Below are 13,558 nucleotides of genomic sequence, written 5' to 3'. Positions count from 1 at the left end.
CTAAAATATACTTACTGCAGGAGCCATTCACATAGGTGGTAAAGAAGATGGTGTTTTCTGATCCCCTACAGTGAGGCAAAGACAGAGAAAAGACACGGTTCAAGACTGCTAACAGACTGCACCAACCTTAGTCACTTAGTTCCAAGCACGTCTAATAAGGGTCACCTATGGGTACCAGCCGAAACAGCCTCCTTGGATGCTGTACACCGATTCTTTCACAGCCTCACATCAAGGTTCCCACAGTCTGGCCCCAGGCGTTTTCCACACGCCACCACTTCTTTATGTGAACTCTTCCAGCCGGTCAAACGGGTCTCCTTACACTCTCCAAACCTGCCTCTTGCATTTGCTCATATCATTTCCTTCTTAAAACACTTTTCTCTCGTGTGACCAAATCTTACCCTCACAACCTTCAGGCTCCAGGTTAAAATCTAACTCTTCCATGAAGTGTTCCCTGTCACTCTAACTGGAAGCCTTCTTTGGTGCAAACTTCTAGAGCAGTGGTTCTCGACCAGGGGCAATTTTGCTCCCAAGGGACATTCTTGGTTGTCACAACTGGGGGAGGGGGATTGTTACAACTGTTTAGTGGGGAAAGGCCAGGGATGCTGCTAAACATCTTGCAATGCTCAGGCTTTCCCCCCCCGCAACAAAGAACTGTCCAGTCCAAACATCATTAGTGCTGTGGTTGAGAAACCCTGTGCGAGAGCCCTGTGCTACTCTGTGTCAGCCACTTGGCACTCCTTTGTCTCCTGTTTGGCTATTTTAATTGCACAGTGTTTGTCTTATCTCTCCTACTACACTACTGAGTTCTTCAGGGCAGGTACTAAGTTTTATGCTTTGTTGTTTCCCCTTAGAACCTAGTTCAATGCTTTGCATGAACTAAATAATTTAGTTCTTTCACCTCAAATAGACAACTAGGTCAGAGGTTGAATTATTTAAATTCTAACTTGGAAAGAGAGTTTCCAGGGAACTAGATTCAGACCTTGATAGTACTTATAGATTAGCACCAGCAAAAGGTGCTGGGTCTCAGACACAGAGGACAAACTAGTGGTTACCAACGGGGAGAGAGAGGAGGGGAGGGGCAAGATAGGGGTGGGAGATTAAGAGGCACAAACTACTATGTATGAAATAAATAAGCTACAAGGATATGTTGTACAGCACAGAGAATACAGCCAATGTTTTTTAACTATAAATGGAATATAATCTATAAAAATTTTGAATCACTATGTTATACACCTGAAACTAATATAATATTGTAAATCAACTGTAACTCAATTAAAAAAGGGTGCTGGGTCTGAGCATGTTCTTTCAGAACTTTAGATTGTAACTTCCTAGAAACCAAAGATCTAAAAGGTGAGTAAATAGTTACCAGCAGCCCAGATCTTATATTTAGACACCATGAAGAGAAACAAGTTACAAAAGTAAAAAATCTTGTATAGGATACAAAATAAAATACCACTTTAAAATAACTTTTTAGTTTTAAAGATGAGTTTTCTATTTATTTCTTTATCTTTACTGAGGTATAACTGACAAATAAAATTGTAAGATATTTAAAGCATACACTGTGCTGATTTGATATACAGATGTAAAGGTGAGTTTTAATGATCAAAATTATTATAGTCTTATTTGAACACACCTTACGTATTTTAGGTCTATCAGGAGCGAAATAATTTGTTAACTTTGTTAGTTTAAAAATTCCTTCCTGATAAGACCATATAAGATATAAACACAATTAATTAAAATACATAAAATTAAAGCAGATGTGACACGTGTACCACAGTGGTGCTGTAAAAACCTAATTGAACCAGCATTTTCTAAAAAAGGACACTTTACTTAAGCACCATTTTTAATAGTTTATTTTGGTAGACATACTTGGCAACGTCTGTATTACACATTTCCCTATCTCCCTAAGTAGAGGACATTAAATAGTGAACTCTTCCTTGGGATTACGGACCATCGTCGTCAACGTCAACCGTATGAAACGGTAACAGTGTTCCTATTGGAAGTTACTGAGGCCTGTGTGCTCTCTTGACACAGCACTAAATCCTTTCATCCCGTTGCGTTCTCTGTCTGCCTACTCTGAGAGTTCTCCTGCCTCCATGTGGCTCCCAGGCAGTGGACTCTCAGGCTGGCCTGTGCTTGCTGTTCACACTCACATGCCCCACCTCTGGCAGCAACCTGCTATCAACTGGGAAACCAGATCAACAAACTTGCTGAAATTAGTCAAAGAGAAAGAAGAAAGAGGCTCTAAATAAGGGTCTGAGCCTAATCAGAGTTTTGGAGGTATGAAGGCTCATAATTCTTGCTCAACCGTCCCCCCAATTCCCCAAACAAATCTCCTTTCACAGAAGGAACAAACTAAAGCCCAGAGAGGTTAAGCCTCGACTAGCAGCCGATCCAGGTTAGAACAAAGGTGACGTGACTCCCATGTAGGAGCCTCCTCCCTCCCTCCATCGTCTGTAAGCCGGGGTTGGGGAGGGGCACCGAGAGAAGTGAATGGATTTTGGTGCACGGACAGTGTGACTCTGGCGGACGGGAAGCTCTTTGAGCTTTCTTCCTGATGCCTCACTACATTCCACATAACTGAAATGGATCTCTAGAGGAGATCTCTGTGTGCAGAGAAGTATGTAAGTCCCCACATCAACGCTGTACTTCATGCTCTTGCAACTGATGTCACCATTTACATAAAATCAACCGTTTGCAGGCAGCAGCTACTCAGTAATGTGCCTTGTTTTATACTTTACATTCTAAAACTTAGTGAGACTAAGTCTTCTTTCCCAGAAGAATCAGAAGCTCCTCCAGGTCAAGGTCTGCGGCATACCCCTCTCTCGCATCCCTTATGGCACCCTGAAGAGTACCCGGCACATAGTAAGTGCTCAATATTTATTCCTGTGACTTCTGGCAGCACCGTCAGGAAAGGTTTAGGGCCCTGCACAGATGGAATGTTCTGTTACTCACCATTTGGCCAAACATACTGCTTTGTGGATTTCTTCCCATTTTCCCCCAAAATTCTTGGACACCCACAGGCCATTCTGAAAGATTATAAATGACTTATCAAAATTCCAGCTTTATCCTGTGCAGCTGCTTGTATGACCTTTAATAACTCATATCCAATCATTCAGGACAGTAAAAACACACACTGAAATTCCATCCAAGCTTCCTGAGCTCCACAGACACACACACGGTTTATGGGGGCCCTTTGGGGTCTTGCAAGTTCAGAATAACAAATGCTTATGAAGTGCCTACTGTGTGCCAGGCACCATACCAGACGTTGCACTGGGGATACAAAGATGAATACGACACACTCCCTGTTCTCAAGGAGCTCACAGTTTAACAAGGGGTGCACATAAGGAAGTTCAATACATGTGGTAAGTGTTATGGAAATATGGTCTCTGGGGTAAGAGCAGGGAAAGGAGGGACACTGCATCAGAGATGATTTGTGAAGAAGATAGCTGAGTCTTAAATGATGAGCAGTGTAACCAAAAGAAGGCAAATGGGAGATGAGATATCACTGCACAAAGACAGACTAGTACAAGCAAAGGCAGAGAGGTGATGAAACATCTCAGTGTATGCAGGGAGCTAAAGCCTTCAGACACAGGTGGAGCACACATTCCAAGGTGAAGACAGGAGGAGCCAGTGCTGGGTTGGGGGTGCACTCCTTCTATGCCATGCTGAGGAATCTGGTCTTTCTTTTATATGAGGTACTTGCAGTAGGTGAATGACACAACTAGTTTTACTTTTTTAAGAGGAATACTTGGACGACAGTGGGAAAGATGGATTTCAGAGGGTTCAGACTAGAAGCAGGAAAAGCAGTGACTAATTGCCACATTAGTTTATTAAGAGTTAGTGAGGCCTGACACCACGGCTGGGAGGAGGCGGCTCAGGAAGAATTTAGATGCTGGAGTCCGTAGAACTGGACGGCTTTTCCTGTAGGGCAGGACGGAGTGTGTGTGTGTGTGTGTGTGTGTGTGTGTGTGTGTGTGTGTGTGTGTGTGTGTGTGTGTGTGTGTGTGTGTGTGTGTGTGTGAGTGAGTGAGAGAGCGAGCGAGAGAGAGAGCGAGAGAGTGAGAGAGAGAGAGAGAGCGAGCGAGCGCGAGCTGAACACTCTGGGATTCTGGGTGAGGGGAAAGCAGCACTGTGGAATCTTTAGGCAGCATAAGGATGAAGGGAAGAACAACATGTCTGAGACACAGCAAGGAAGACGTCAGCTTTAGATTGAGTTTGAGGGACCTGTGGGACATCTAGCTAGAGATACCCAGGGGACAGCAAGATAGGCATTTGCAGCCCTAGGAAGAAGCCAGGACCAGAGACAGGGATTTGAGACTCTTACACATTACAGTGGTAGTAAAATGTAAGAGTGGAAGAGACTGTTCAGAGTAAAATGAGCAGGGATTTAAGGGGAGGTTGAAAGGAGTTTAAAAAAGAGACCAAGAGGCAACCATTAGAAGGTAGGAGAAAAACAAAGGGAATGATGTCACAGAAGCCAAGCAAGTGGAAGGACTGGTCAATACTTTCAAGTGCAGCAGAGACTGACAATTTCAGTTACATTGGCAACACGAGCCTAGTGGGCCCAGATTCAGTGGAGCTGGGACAGAGGTGTCCCAGTACAGCTGAAATTAAATGGTGCAGATCTAGGCAGAATTACCTTCAGTCCTCCTCCACTCTCACCCACCATTCTTCTTTCTTTAACTTTTCCTCCTCTAGTAATGTTCACCTGCCAGCATTTCTAATCTACCTAATTCTACTCAGAAACAGGAAAGGGTCTGGTATCACCTATTTGCACTTTAGTACAAATTGGCCCATCTTCTCTACCCTGGTTACTTGTACTTCAGACTTACCCTTAATGGGAAGCAATTTCAGGTATAAAGGCAGACTGTGCCTGCCTCTTCCTGAGGATAGCCTGGTTTGATAAGCGTGAGATACTTGATAATTGTTTTGGGGTGGCCAAAGGCAGATCAATGGTTCTGTCCATTCCTATGGGGGTCTCTCTGTTCCCTTGAAGGGCCTGCAGCTCAAGCTGCTGAAAGCCAGTTCCCAGGAATTGCTGCTTTAAGATCTAAAGCCTACCCAGAAAGCGAGTTTCCTTCCTCTGGCCTCCTTTGGCTAAGCTTAACTCTGACCTTCCTTGAGTCCTCCAGCCTCACCTCAACTCAAAGATCTGCCCAAAGAAGGCCCAGAACCCAGACCTCTCTTCCAAGTGCCCTTCTCCTCCTCTCCATGCTATCCGTTTGTTCAGCCCAACTTGTCTATATTTGATAATCCTATTTCTGTCCCCACAATGGTCATTACGGCAACAGCTCTCAAATTTTAGTGTGCAGGCTCAGCTGGGGAGCTTGTTAAAAACACGAGCAACCTCGCAACCAGAAGTCACCAACATACTATATCTGGATCGGGGCCCAGGAGTTTGTATCTTAAACCAGCCTCCCAAGGGTTTCTATCTGATGTTGCTGGTCATTAGACCACACTCTAAGCAATAAGATGAGAGACAGCCACATACATATAGAGGGCAATTACGACTATCATAGTCTAGCAACTCAGCCACTCTGGGCCCTTAACATTCATGATACAGGAGACTGATCCTCCAGGAAAGGAAAAGCTGAGCTGCTCCTCAGGGAACTTTCAGAAGAGAGGCAGGAGGGACAGGGAGGGACACTGGTTTCTGGGGAGAGTATAGGAATGTGGTAGCGGGTGCAGGGGTTTAAGACTCTGGGTATTTAATACATGGGTGTCAAAGACAGAAATCAACAGGCTTTTATACCAAGGACCTAAACAAAAAAATTATAAAGATGTGGTTTGGCCATAGGAAAGGAACAATAACATCATTAGGAGTTTGACAATTTATGCTTGTCCCCTGTAGAACAAGAAGGATTACATTAAACTGTTTTCTAGTTCATTGCTCCAACAGCATGTATCTGTTCAATTTTTAAAAATTGTAATGACAACTAGACATCATACTTATCTGGAATAGATAGCACATGAAAACTGTGCCCTTTACCATATAGGAAAAAATGCAAAAAATACATACTTCATACCATAAGAAGTCACTAGAAAACAGTCCAACATAAAAAGCATTACCTACAGGGTCATTTTAAGACAGTATATTTTGAGACTATAAAAGTGCAAAAGGCAAGACAAGCTCTTCACCTAACTTACTTCAGTGCTGAGAGCTAAAAGATAATCAGAATTCTGAGGACTGTACATCATCTGAGTCAGAGGATGAAAAGGGAGATTGGTCTGAACAAAGTTCTTTGCAAAATCGGATGATCTGAAGATTCTTCCTCCGTGACTTCCTCCCGACACTTCTGCTGTTAAAATCACCTGATTAGGGAGAAGGAAGTTCAGCATCAGGGTATAATACTATGAAACTACAGGAAGTTCTTGCACCATTTTCACCAGACATTTGTTAAGAAAATTTTAGTTCCAAAAGTAAGAAGAGTTAAAAAAACAGATTAATTGGTACACTCTACTCCTCAAGTATTAGTCTTATCAAAAGCCAGTACATTATATCTATGAAGTTGAGCCTGGTCAGTTTGAGATTAGCCAGTTTCCCCAAAGACTAAAATGTTGCCTTAAGATGTATACCTTATAATGCTAAATAACCACCACATAATTATGAAGAGTTTTGGTGCCTCTTGGACAGGGTCCAAAAAAAGAATCTGTGTGCTAAATTCCATTCTTTTGTGATCAGTATTAAATCATGTTTAATTTTTAAAACACAGTGATAGTAAACTAAATATATTGCTGTGTACCACTGGATCATTCAAATATCAACATCTGACAGCCCTGTATATGGTATCATGCACAGCTTTGTATATGTATGAATGAGTCTCACCTTCCCAGAGTTCTCAGGACCAATAGCCATGCCAAATTCAGTCCGAATGAAGGTGTTATTGATGAGATTTGTAATATCCTTAAAGTTCTTTCCATAGTCCTCACTGAGAGGAAGAAAAAAAAGACAAATTTAGAATGCAGAGGTCACGGACACTGTTGGGTTCCCACCCAGCTTCCATCACTCTCGCCGACTTTACTGAAGCACTCACCCTCCTCAAGAGGTCACAGCTTCAGGGAAGTTGATTCTACCCGTACCTCCAGTGGTGGGCCTGATTAGTGGAAAGAAGTTCCAACCCCTCATGGGTGATGGGGTCAGGAGTGAGGGGGTGATCCACGCTGAGCCAGTAAGGCAAAAGGGGGGAATTGGGGTCTATTAGGAAACACATTTAAGACAACCACCTAATGAAATGATCTGTCTTCCTTTAGATCAGTGGTTCTTAACCAGGGTATTTTTGCCCCATCCCCCAACCCCACCAAGTAAACATTTGGTAACGTCTGGACACATTTTTCATTATCATAACTCAGGGTTGAGGTGCTACTGGCATCTAGTAAGTAGAGGCCAGGGGTGTTGCTAAACATCTTACAATGCACAGGAGTCCCATAAACAAAGAATTATCTGGCCCCAAATGTCAACAGCACAAGGTTGAGAAACCCCCATGTTGTAGTACGTGAATGCAAAACAAAAAAGTGCTATAAGCATTCTGATACAATGAGAACACAACTTGAAGATGAAGCCAACATAAGTGGACAGTACTGCTGAGGCAATTCTGGAATTCCAGAGAAGCAGAACCTATGACCCTGGATTGAATTGACCCTGAAACCCATCCTTCCTCTGTATTTAGTTATGAGCCATGAATTCCCTTATTATTTAAGCTAGCTTGAGTTGGGATCTCTGGTAAATGTAGCCAAAGGCTTTCTAACTAATCTACCAATGCATAGTACTCACAATAAAGCTGTAAGTTAAGTCCCCCACCAAAGTTACCATCCCTAAGCACAAGTCTCTTAATGCATGCAGCACTCAGCTAGGGAAGACAAAGAAACTTAACCTCAACTCTTGGGTTGGTAAAGCTTTTCCCAAAAGTTCATTCCAACAATATCTTTGAGAGGTATTAAATTCCATGTTTAGATTTCAAAAAATAAAAGAAAACAAAGTCAGTAGCTGTTTAATTTTGACAGGTTTAATACTATACACAGTTCTGTTACGATATATAATGCTAAAAGCTTAATATTCATTAAGTTTCAATGTCCACGAGTGATGACCACTATGTACTGCAAGTTAGTTGCCCAGTGATAAACGCAGTGTACAGTGGTCTTCAATGATAGTATATATGACTTAAAAGATGGTACAATTTTGGTAGCAGCCTCAACAAAGAAAGAATCACAGAACCACAGAACATGAGAGGTACAAGGGACTGAAGAGAACACCTTGCCCAAATCCCTCATTTCACACATGAGGAGGTTCAAGGGGAAGCAATTCATCAAAAGTCAACCAGTTAATTAAGGGCAAAATTGAAACTACAGTCCAGTTCTCTTAACTCTCAGCCCCAAACTTGAGACAACTTTTAATTATGTGTTAGGAATTCTTCCTTTGCAACCTGTGGTCTTTCTCTTCCTTGCCAGGGATTGTGGCCTGGCAGGAAAGATCAGCTTATAGGAAGGTGGAGAGACACAGGAGGGAAGAATCTCTTAGTGTCTGTACAGGTCCCCGACAGAATGCTAAAGCAAACTACATGGGACTTTAAGTTGTCTTCCCATCTCTCAGAACATACACAGAGAAGAGTCCTAGTTAAATAAAACAGGGATTAGGTACCAGCCAACTGATTCCCGTATTACTCTTTCTTGGCTTTGGAGTACAAGAGTTCTTATCTTCCCAACAGCAGGCCAGGAGATATGCATAGGGTCTTCCCTGGTGGCGCAGTGGTTAAGAATCCACCTGCCAGTGCAGGGGACATGGGTTCGAGCCCTGGTCCAGGAAGATCCCACATGCCGCGGAGCAACTAAGCCCGTGCGCCACAACTACTGAGCCTGTGCTCTACAGCCCGCGAGCCACAGCTACTGAGCCTGCGCTCTAGAGCCCGCAAGCCACAACTACTGAAGCCTGCGCGCCTAGAGCCTGTGCTCCGCAACAAGAGAAGACACCGCAATAAGAAGCCCGCGCATCACAACGAAGAGTAGCCCCCGCTCACTGCAACTAGAGAAAGCCCACGTGCAGCAATGAAGACCCAACGCAGCCAAAAATAAATACATTTATTAAAAAAAAAGAGAGATATGCATGAAAAATAAATACATTTATTAAAAAAAAAGAGAGATATGCATAAACATGTCCTAGTTCTACAGTGCCTGTATCATCAATAGCTCAGACAACGTCTTAAGTGGTCTGCAGTGGCTCGATTATCACCCGCTTACACGTTGCCGCTCCTTCACGACATCCCGGGGACCCTCCACAACCCTGCTGACAAGTCTGCTTGCTTTTCAAGAACTTGGCACAACAAACACATCCCTGCCCTTCAGAAAAAGGAAGTGACATGAGCGAAACAAAAATCATCTGCTGCAACACTCTGACACTTTAGCCAGTTAAACAAACGGAGCACAGTGGACTAGTTTCAACCTGGTAGGATTTAAAGTAGGGTTTTGTGGAGGCCGCGTTGGGCTCAGGGATATATTTTAATATAGCACTTTATTTTAAAGTAGCTTTATTTTTTATCAGCATTATATCAGCATACATGATATATCAGGAAGAGGAAATCAATGAAACACCCTGAAAAATAAATCACTTCTCAAATTCCATATGATAATAATAGAGATATGAACAGTAGTCAAACATTAACAAAGCCCTATAAAACCATCTGTTTTAGAAATAAGTCTTTTTAATAACAATTCTATACCTCAATCCTAATATCTGCTCTTTCTGGTTACTAAAAATAAATGATCACTTTTGCTTAAATCTGTGGTATAAACACGCATAAGAATATGTACATTTATAACAAAAAATAGTGCTGGAATACAAATATTTTTGGAATAGAGCCTAATACCCCCAAAGAACATGAAAAATCTAGACATTTAAATAAATGGGAAAAAAAAGGGTAATCACCACATGGAGTCCTGGTAAGATATAGCATCAAAATTCCTAGTAAGTAGAGAATGGACTTGAGGACACGGGGAGGGGGAGGTGTAAGCTGGGACGACGTGAGAGAGTGGCACGGACGTATATACACTACCAAATATAAAATAGATAGCTAGTGGGAAGCAGCTGCATAGCACAGGGAGATCAGCTCGGTGCTTTGTGACCACCTAGAGGGGCGGGATAGGGAGGGTGGGAGGGAGACGCAAGAGGGAGGAGATATGGAGATATATGTATACATATAGCTGATTCACTTTGTTATACAGCAGAAACTAACACACCATTGTAAAGCAATTATACTCCAAAAAAGATGTTAAAGAAAAAAAATGTGTTGAATGGATAAACCAATGAATAAATGAACGGATGCAAAAAAAAATTCCTAGTAAGATGAAAGACTCAGGAGGGCATTTTTCCAGAAGATTCACATGCTGACTGACACTCAACCCAAATGTCAATAGCCAAGGAGTACACCCTTGTTTTTGAGCACTTTTCATTTACAACAGAGAGGAACTTGTGACACCGGGCATCTGACCTGCAGACATTTAACGAGAAGTAACAGTAAAAGAATCCTGGGGCTTCCCTGGTGGCGCAGTGGTTGAGGGTCTGCCTGCCGATGCAGGGGACATGGGTTCATGCCCCGGTCGGGGAAGATCCCACATGCCGCGGAGCGGCTAGGCTCGTGAGCCATGGCCGCTGAGCCTGCGCGTCCGGAGCCTGTTGCTCTGCAATGGGAGAGGCCACAACAGGGAGGGGCCCACATACCGAAAATAAAAAAAAAAAAAAGAATCTTATAATATCTCAGAGAATCTTATATTTTACTTTTCTCAACAATCAAAAAAGCACAAATATCCTCATTTGGTTCGCTTTCAGGACTAACCATTTCTCTACTCCTTTAGTTCATTTTTGCCATGATTAAGTCACTATAAATTATTACATAAAAGCAACAAGGATGACAACTAAAAAAATGATAGTTTTATAGTTTTCACTAATGGGGAAAGCTTATACAGTTAATCTTCATGATTCACGAATTCCATACCTGCAAATCTGCCTACTCACTAAGATTTGTAACCCCATACTCTTGGCACTTTCCTAGTCATTTGCAGACATGCACAGGGCAGAGAAAAAAATTTGAGTCAAAAATGTTCCCACCTGAGGTCCAACAAGGGGCCACTCTGCCTTCTTGTTTCAGCTCTTATACTATGCCTGAGTATCGTCCTCACGGTCTATAGAGTACCATGCATTTTACATTTTTGTGCCTTTTGTTGGTGCTTTGCTGTTTAAATAGCCCCCAAGCATAGTGTTGAAGTGCTGTTTAGTGTTTCTGGAGAAAACACGTGAGTTAGATAAGCTTCTTTCTGGCATGAGTTGGCTGTGAGCTCAATGTTAATGAATCAATAATACACATAAGGTATCTTTAAGCAGAAACACACACGAAACAAGATTATGTACTGATCAACTGATGAAAATGAATGTTGTGGTCAGAGGTTTGCAGGAACCTAATTCTGTATTTCCCCCAGGAGCAATGGTTCAGTATTCACTAATTCAGTATTCACGGAGACTGCAGAACATAACTATCGTGAATAATGACAATTAACTGGATTGAGATTTCCAGTTAAAAGATCAGTAAGGAGAATGTAGGTTATTAAAATGTGCCAAAAGAATCACAGACCTGAGATCACTGCCAGGTAAAATTGGCAGAACTTGAATTTACATTAAACTAAACTCCTAATACTTCAGTCTCTTTTTTTACCCCAACTGTCTGATGCTACCTTATGTGTTTTTATTTAATATTTCATTGTGTGTTATCCTTATTGGAAAAGGATGCATGTTTTCTATAGCTATTTGGAAAATATAAGAGGGAAAATAAAGAGGGTAAAATATTGTAAGTAAAATCACAAAACTTTTTTTATCAGAAGGAATATGAGTATGTAACTAAGGTCCTTATTTTGCTTTGATAAACAAGACAACCCTAAGAATAGGTATTTTCATGGGAATATTTCTTAAGTGACGAAAACCACCTCGTTTCATGATTTTTATACGCCCTAGGTTTGTAAAAGTGAAGCTGTAGTAAAATGCCATCATCATACATTTCAATAAACTTTTTCTTTAAGAAATAAAAAGCAGGAAAATATATTTTGTAGATGGAATTTATGCTAACCTTGTAACTAAAATATGCAGTCATTGTTAATGATCTACTGCAGTGAAAACTGAACCAAGCATATCATTAAAAATGTTGTCATAGGGGCTTCCCTGGTGGCGCAGTGGTTGAGAGTCCGCCTGCCGATGCAGGGGACACGGGTTCGTGCCCCGGCCCGGGAAGATCCCACATGCCGCGGAGCGGCTGGGCCCGTGGGCCATGGCCGCTGAGCCTGCGCGTCCGGAGCCTGTGCTCCGCAACGGGAGAGGCCACAACAGTGAGAGGCCCGCGTACCGCAAAAAAAAAAAAAAAAAAAAAAAAGTTGTCATAACGACATGCCTTGGAGAAGTTGGTTTACTGAACTTTGCTTTAATATCTGTTCTATATCTTTAAGTTATCCTTTTGTTTTTTTTTTGCGGTACGCGGGCCTCTCACTGTTGTGGCCTCTCCCGTTGCGGAGCACAGGCTCCGGACGCGCAGGCTCAGCGGCCATGGCCCACGGGCCCAGCCGCTCCGCGGCATGTGGGATCTTCCCGGGCCGGGGCACGAACCCGTGTCCCCTGCATCGGCAGGCGGACTCTCAACCACTGCGCCACCAGGGAAGCCCAAGTTATCCTTTTTTTTAAAACCTCAAGTAACATCCTGGAAAACTTACATTGACTATGGAATAAAATTTAATGTGAAATCTCTCAGAGATTCCCTTATTAATTTCCAAAATCTGAACAACTCTCAACAGGAAATAGAAATCACAAATAAAATAGCCCAGCAGTTTTCTGGTAATTTGGTACAGAATTTTGCTGTACATAATGCTTACATGTGCTTTACTAAGTAGCTAATCTTACAATGAAAGGTTAGACTCAAGGCGCCATAAAACAAAAAGGTGCAAAACATCTTTTAGTTGCCAAAAATCAAATTATCATCTTAACTGTAGCCAGTTATTTCTTTTTTAACTTCATATTTGCAAGTGAGAGGCAAATGTACTTTATAATCTATTATATGAATTAATATTACTTAACAGGGAATCAAACTTTATACTATTCAAACATGATTCCTTTTAATTGAAGATATTAATATATTATTCAATTCTACCCAAACACTAATGTCTAGGGACTTTATTTCCCAAATCTTTCAACAATCCTCTTTCACAACCTGACGACTGAAGTATGCTCCAACTCTGCACAGCTAACAGAGACAACTTCCTTCTCCTTGTGTGCGCCTCCATGCAGTACTACTCAAGGCAGGTGGCATGTGATCAGCTGCCTTCTATTTGAATCCCAAATGAACCTTTGACTACATAAGATGTAGCAGAGAAAGATAATCCAATAAATAATACAATCATTAAAGCTGTGAAAAACAGAAGAATCTTCAGAGTAGTTTCAACAGGCTTTTATTTTATTCCTCAGTTAGGCAAGTTCAGCATATTCAGGACTCATTTCGATCAAACTGCTCCCTCCCTTTCCCATTTCTGAAGC

General features: G+C 42.0%; 1 protein-coding gene across 5 annotated transcripts in view; it reads right to left on the bottom strand.

Moving 5' to 3' along the window:
• Positions 1-13,558, bottom strand: part of SORT1 (sortilin 1) — a 73,659-nt gene that overhangs the window by 26,179 nt on the left and 33,922 nt on the right. For 4 of the 5 annotated variants that reach the window (XM_019919466.3, XM_019919465.3, XM_019919468.2 and 1 more), the window contains exons 4-7: positions 6,830-6,932; positions 6,151-6,315; positions 2,956-3,029; positions 16-65 (exon numbers count right to left, since the gene is read on the bottom strand). In XM_019919466.3, the coding sequence (XP_019775025.2) occupies positions 16-65; positions 2,956-3,029; positions 6,151-6,315; positions 6,830-6,932 (392 nt within the window). Of the gene's footprint in view, positions 1-15; positions 66-2,955; positions 3,030-6,150; positions 6,316-6,829; positions 6,933-7,037; positions 7,161-13,558 lie in introns of those variants that run through there. The other variant, XM_033862492.2, reaches the window with a different exon arrangement.

The sequence above is a fragment of the Tursiops truncatus genome, chromosome 1 (genome assembly GCF_011762595.2).
Source record: "Tursiops truncatus isolate mTurTru1 chromosome 1, mTurTru1.mat.Y, whole genome shotgun sequence".
Classification (NCBI taxonomy): domain Eukaryota; kingdom Metazoa; phylum Chordata; class Mammalia; order Artiodactyla; family Delphinidae; genus Tursiops; species Tursiops truncatus.
The sequence above is the reverse complement of the archived record's forward strand: the minus strand, read 5'-3'. Positions and strand labels throughout refer to the sequence as shown.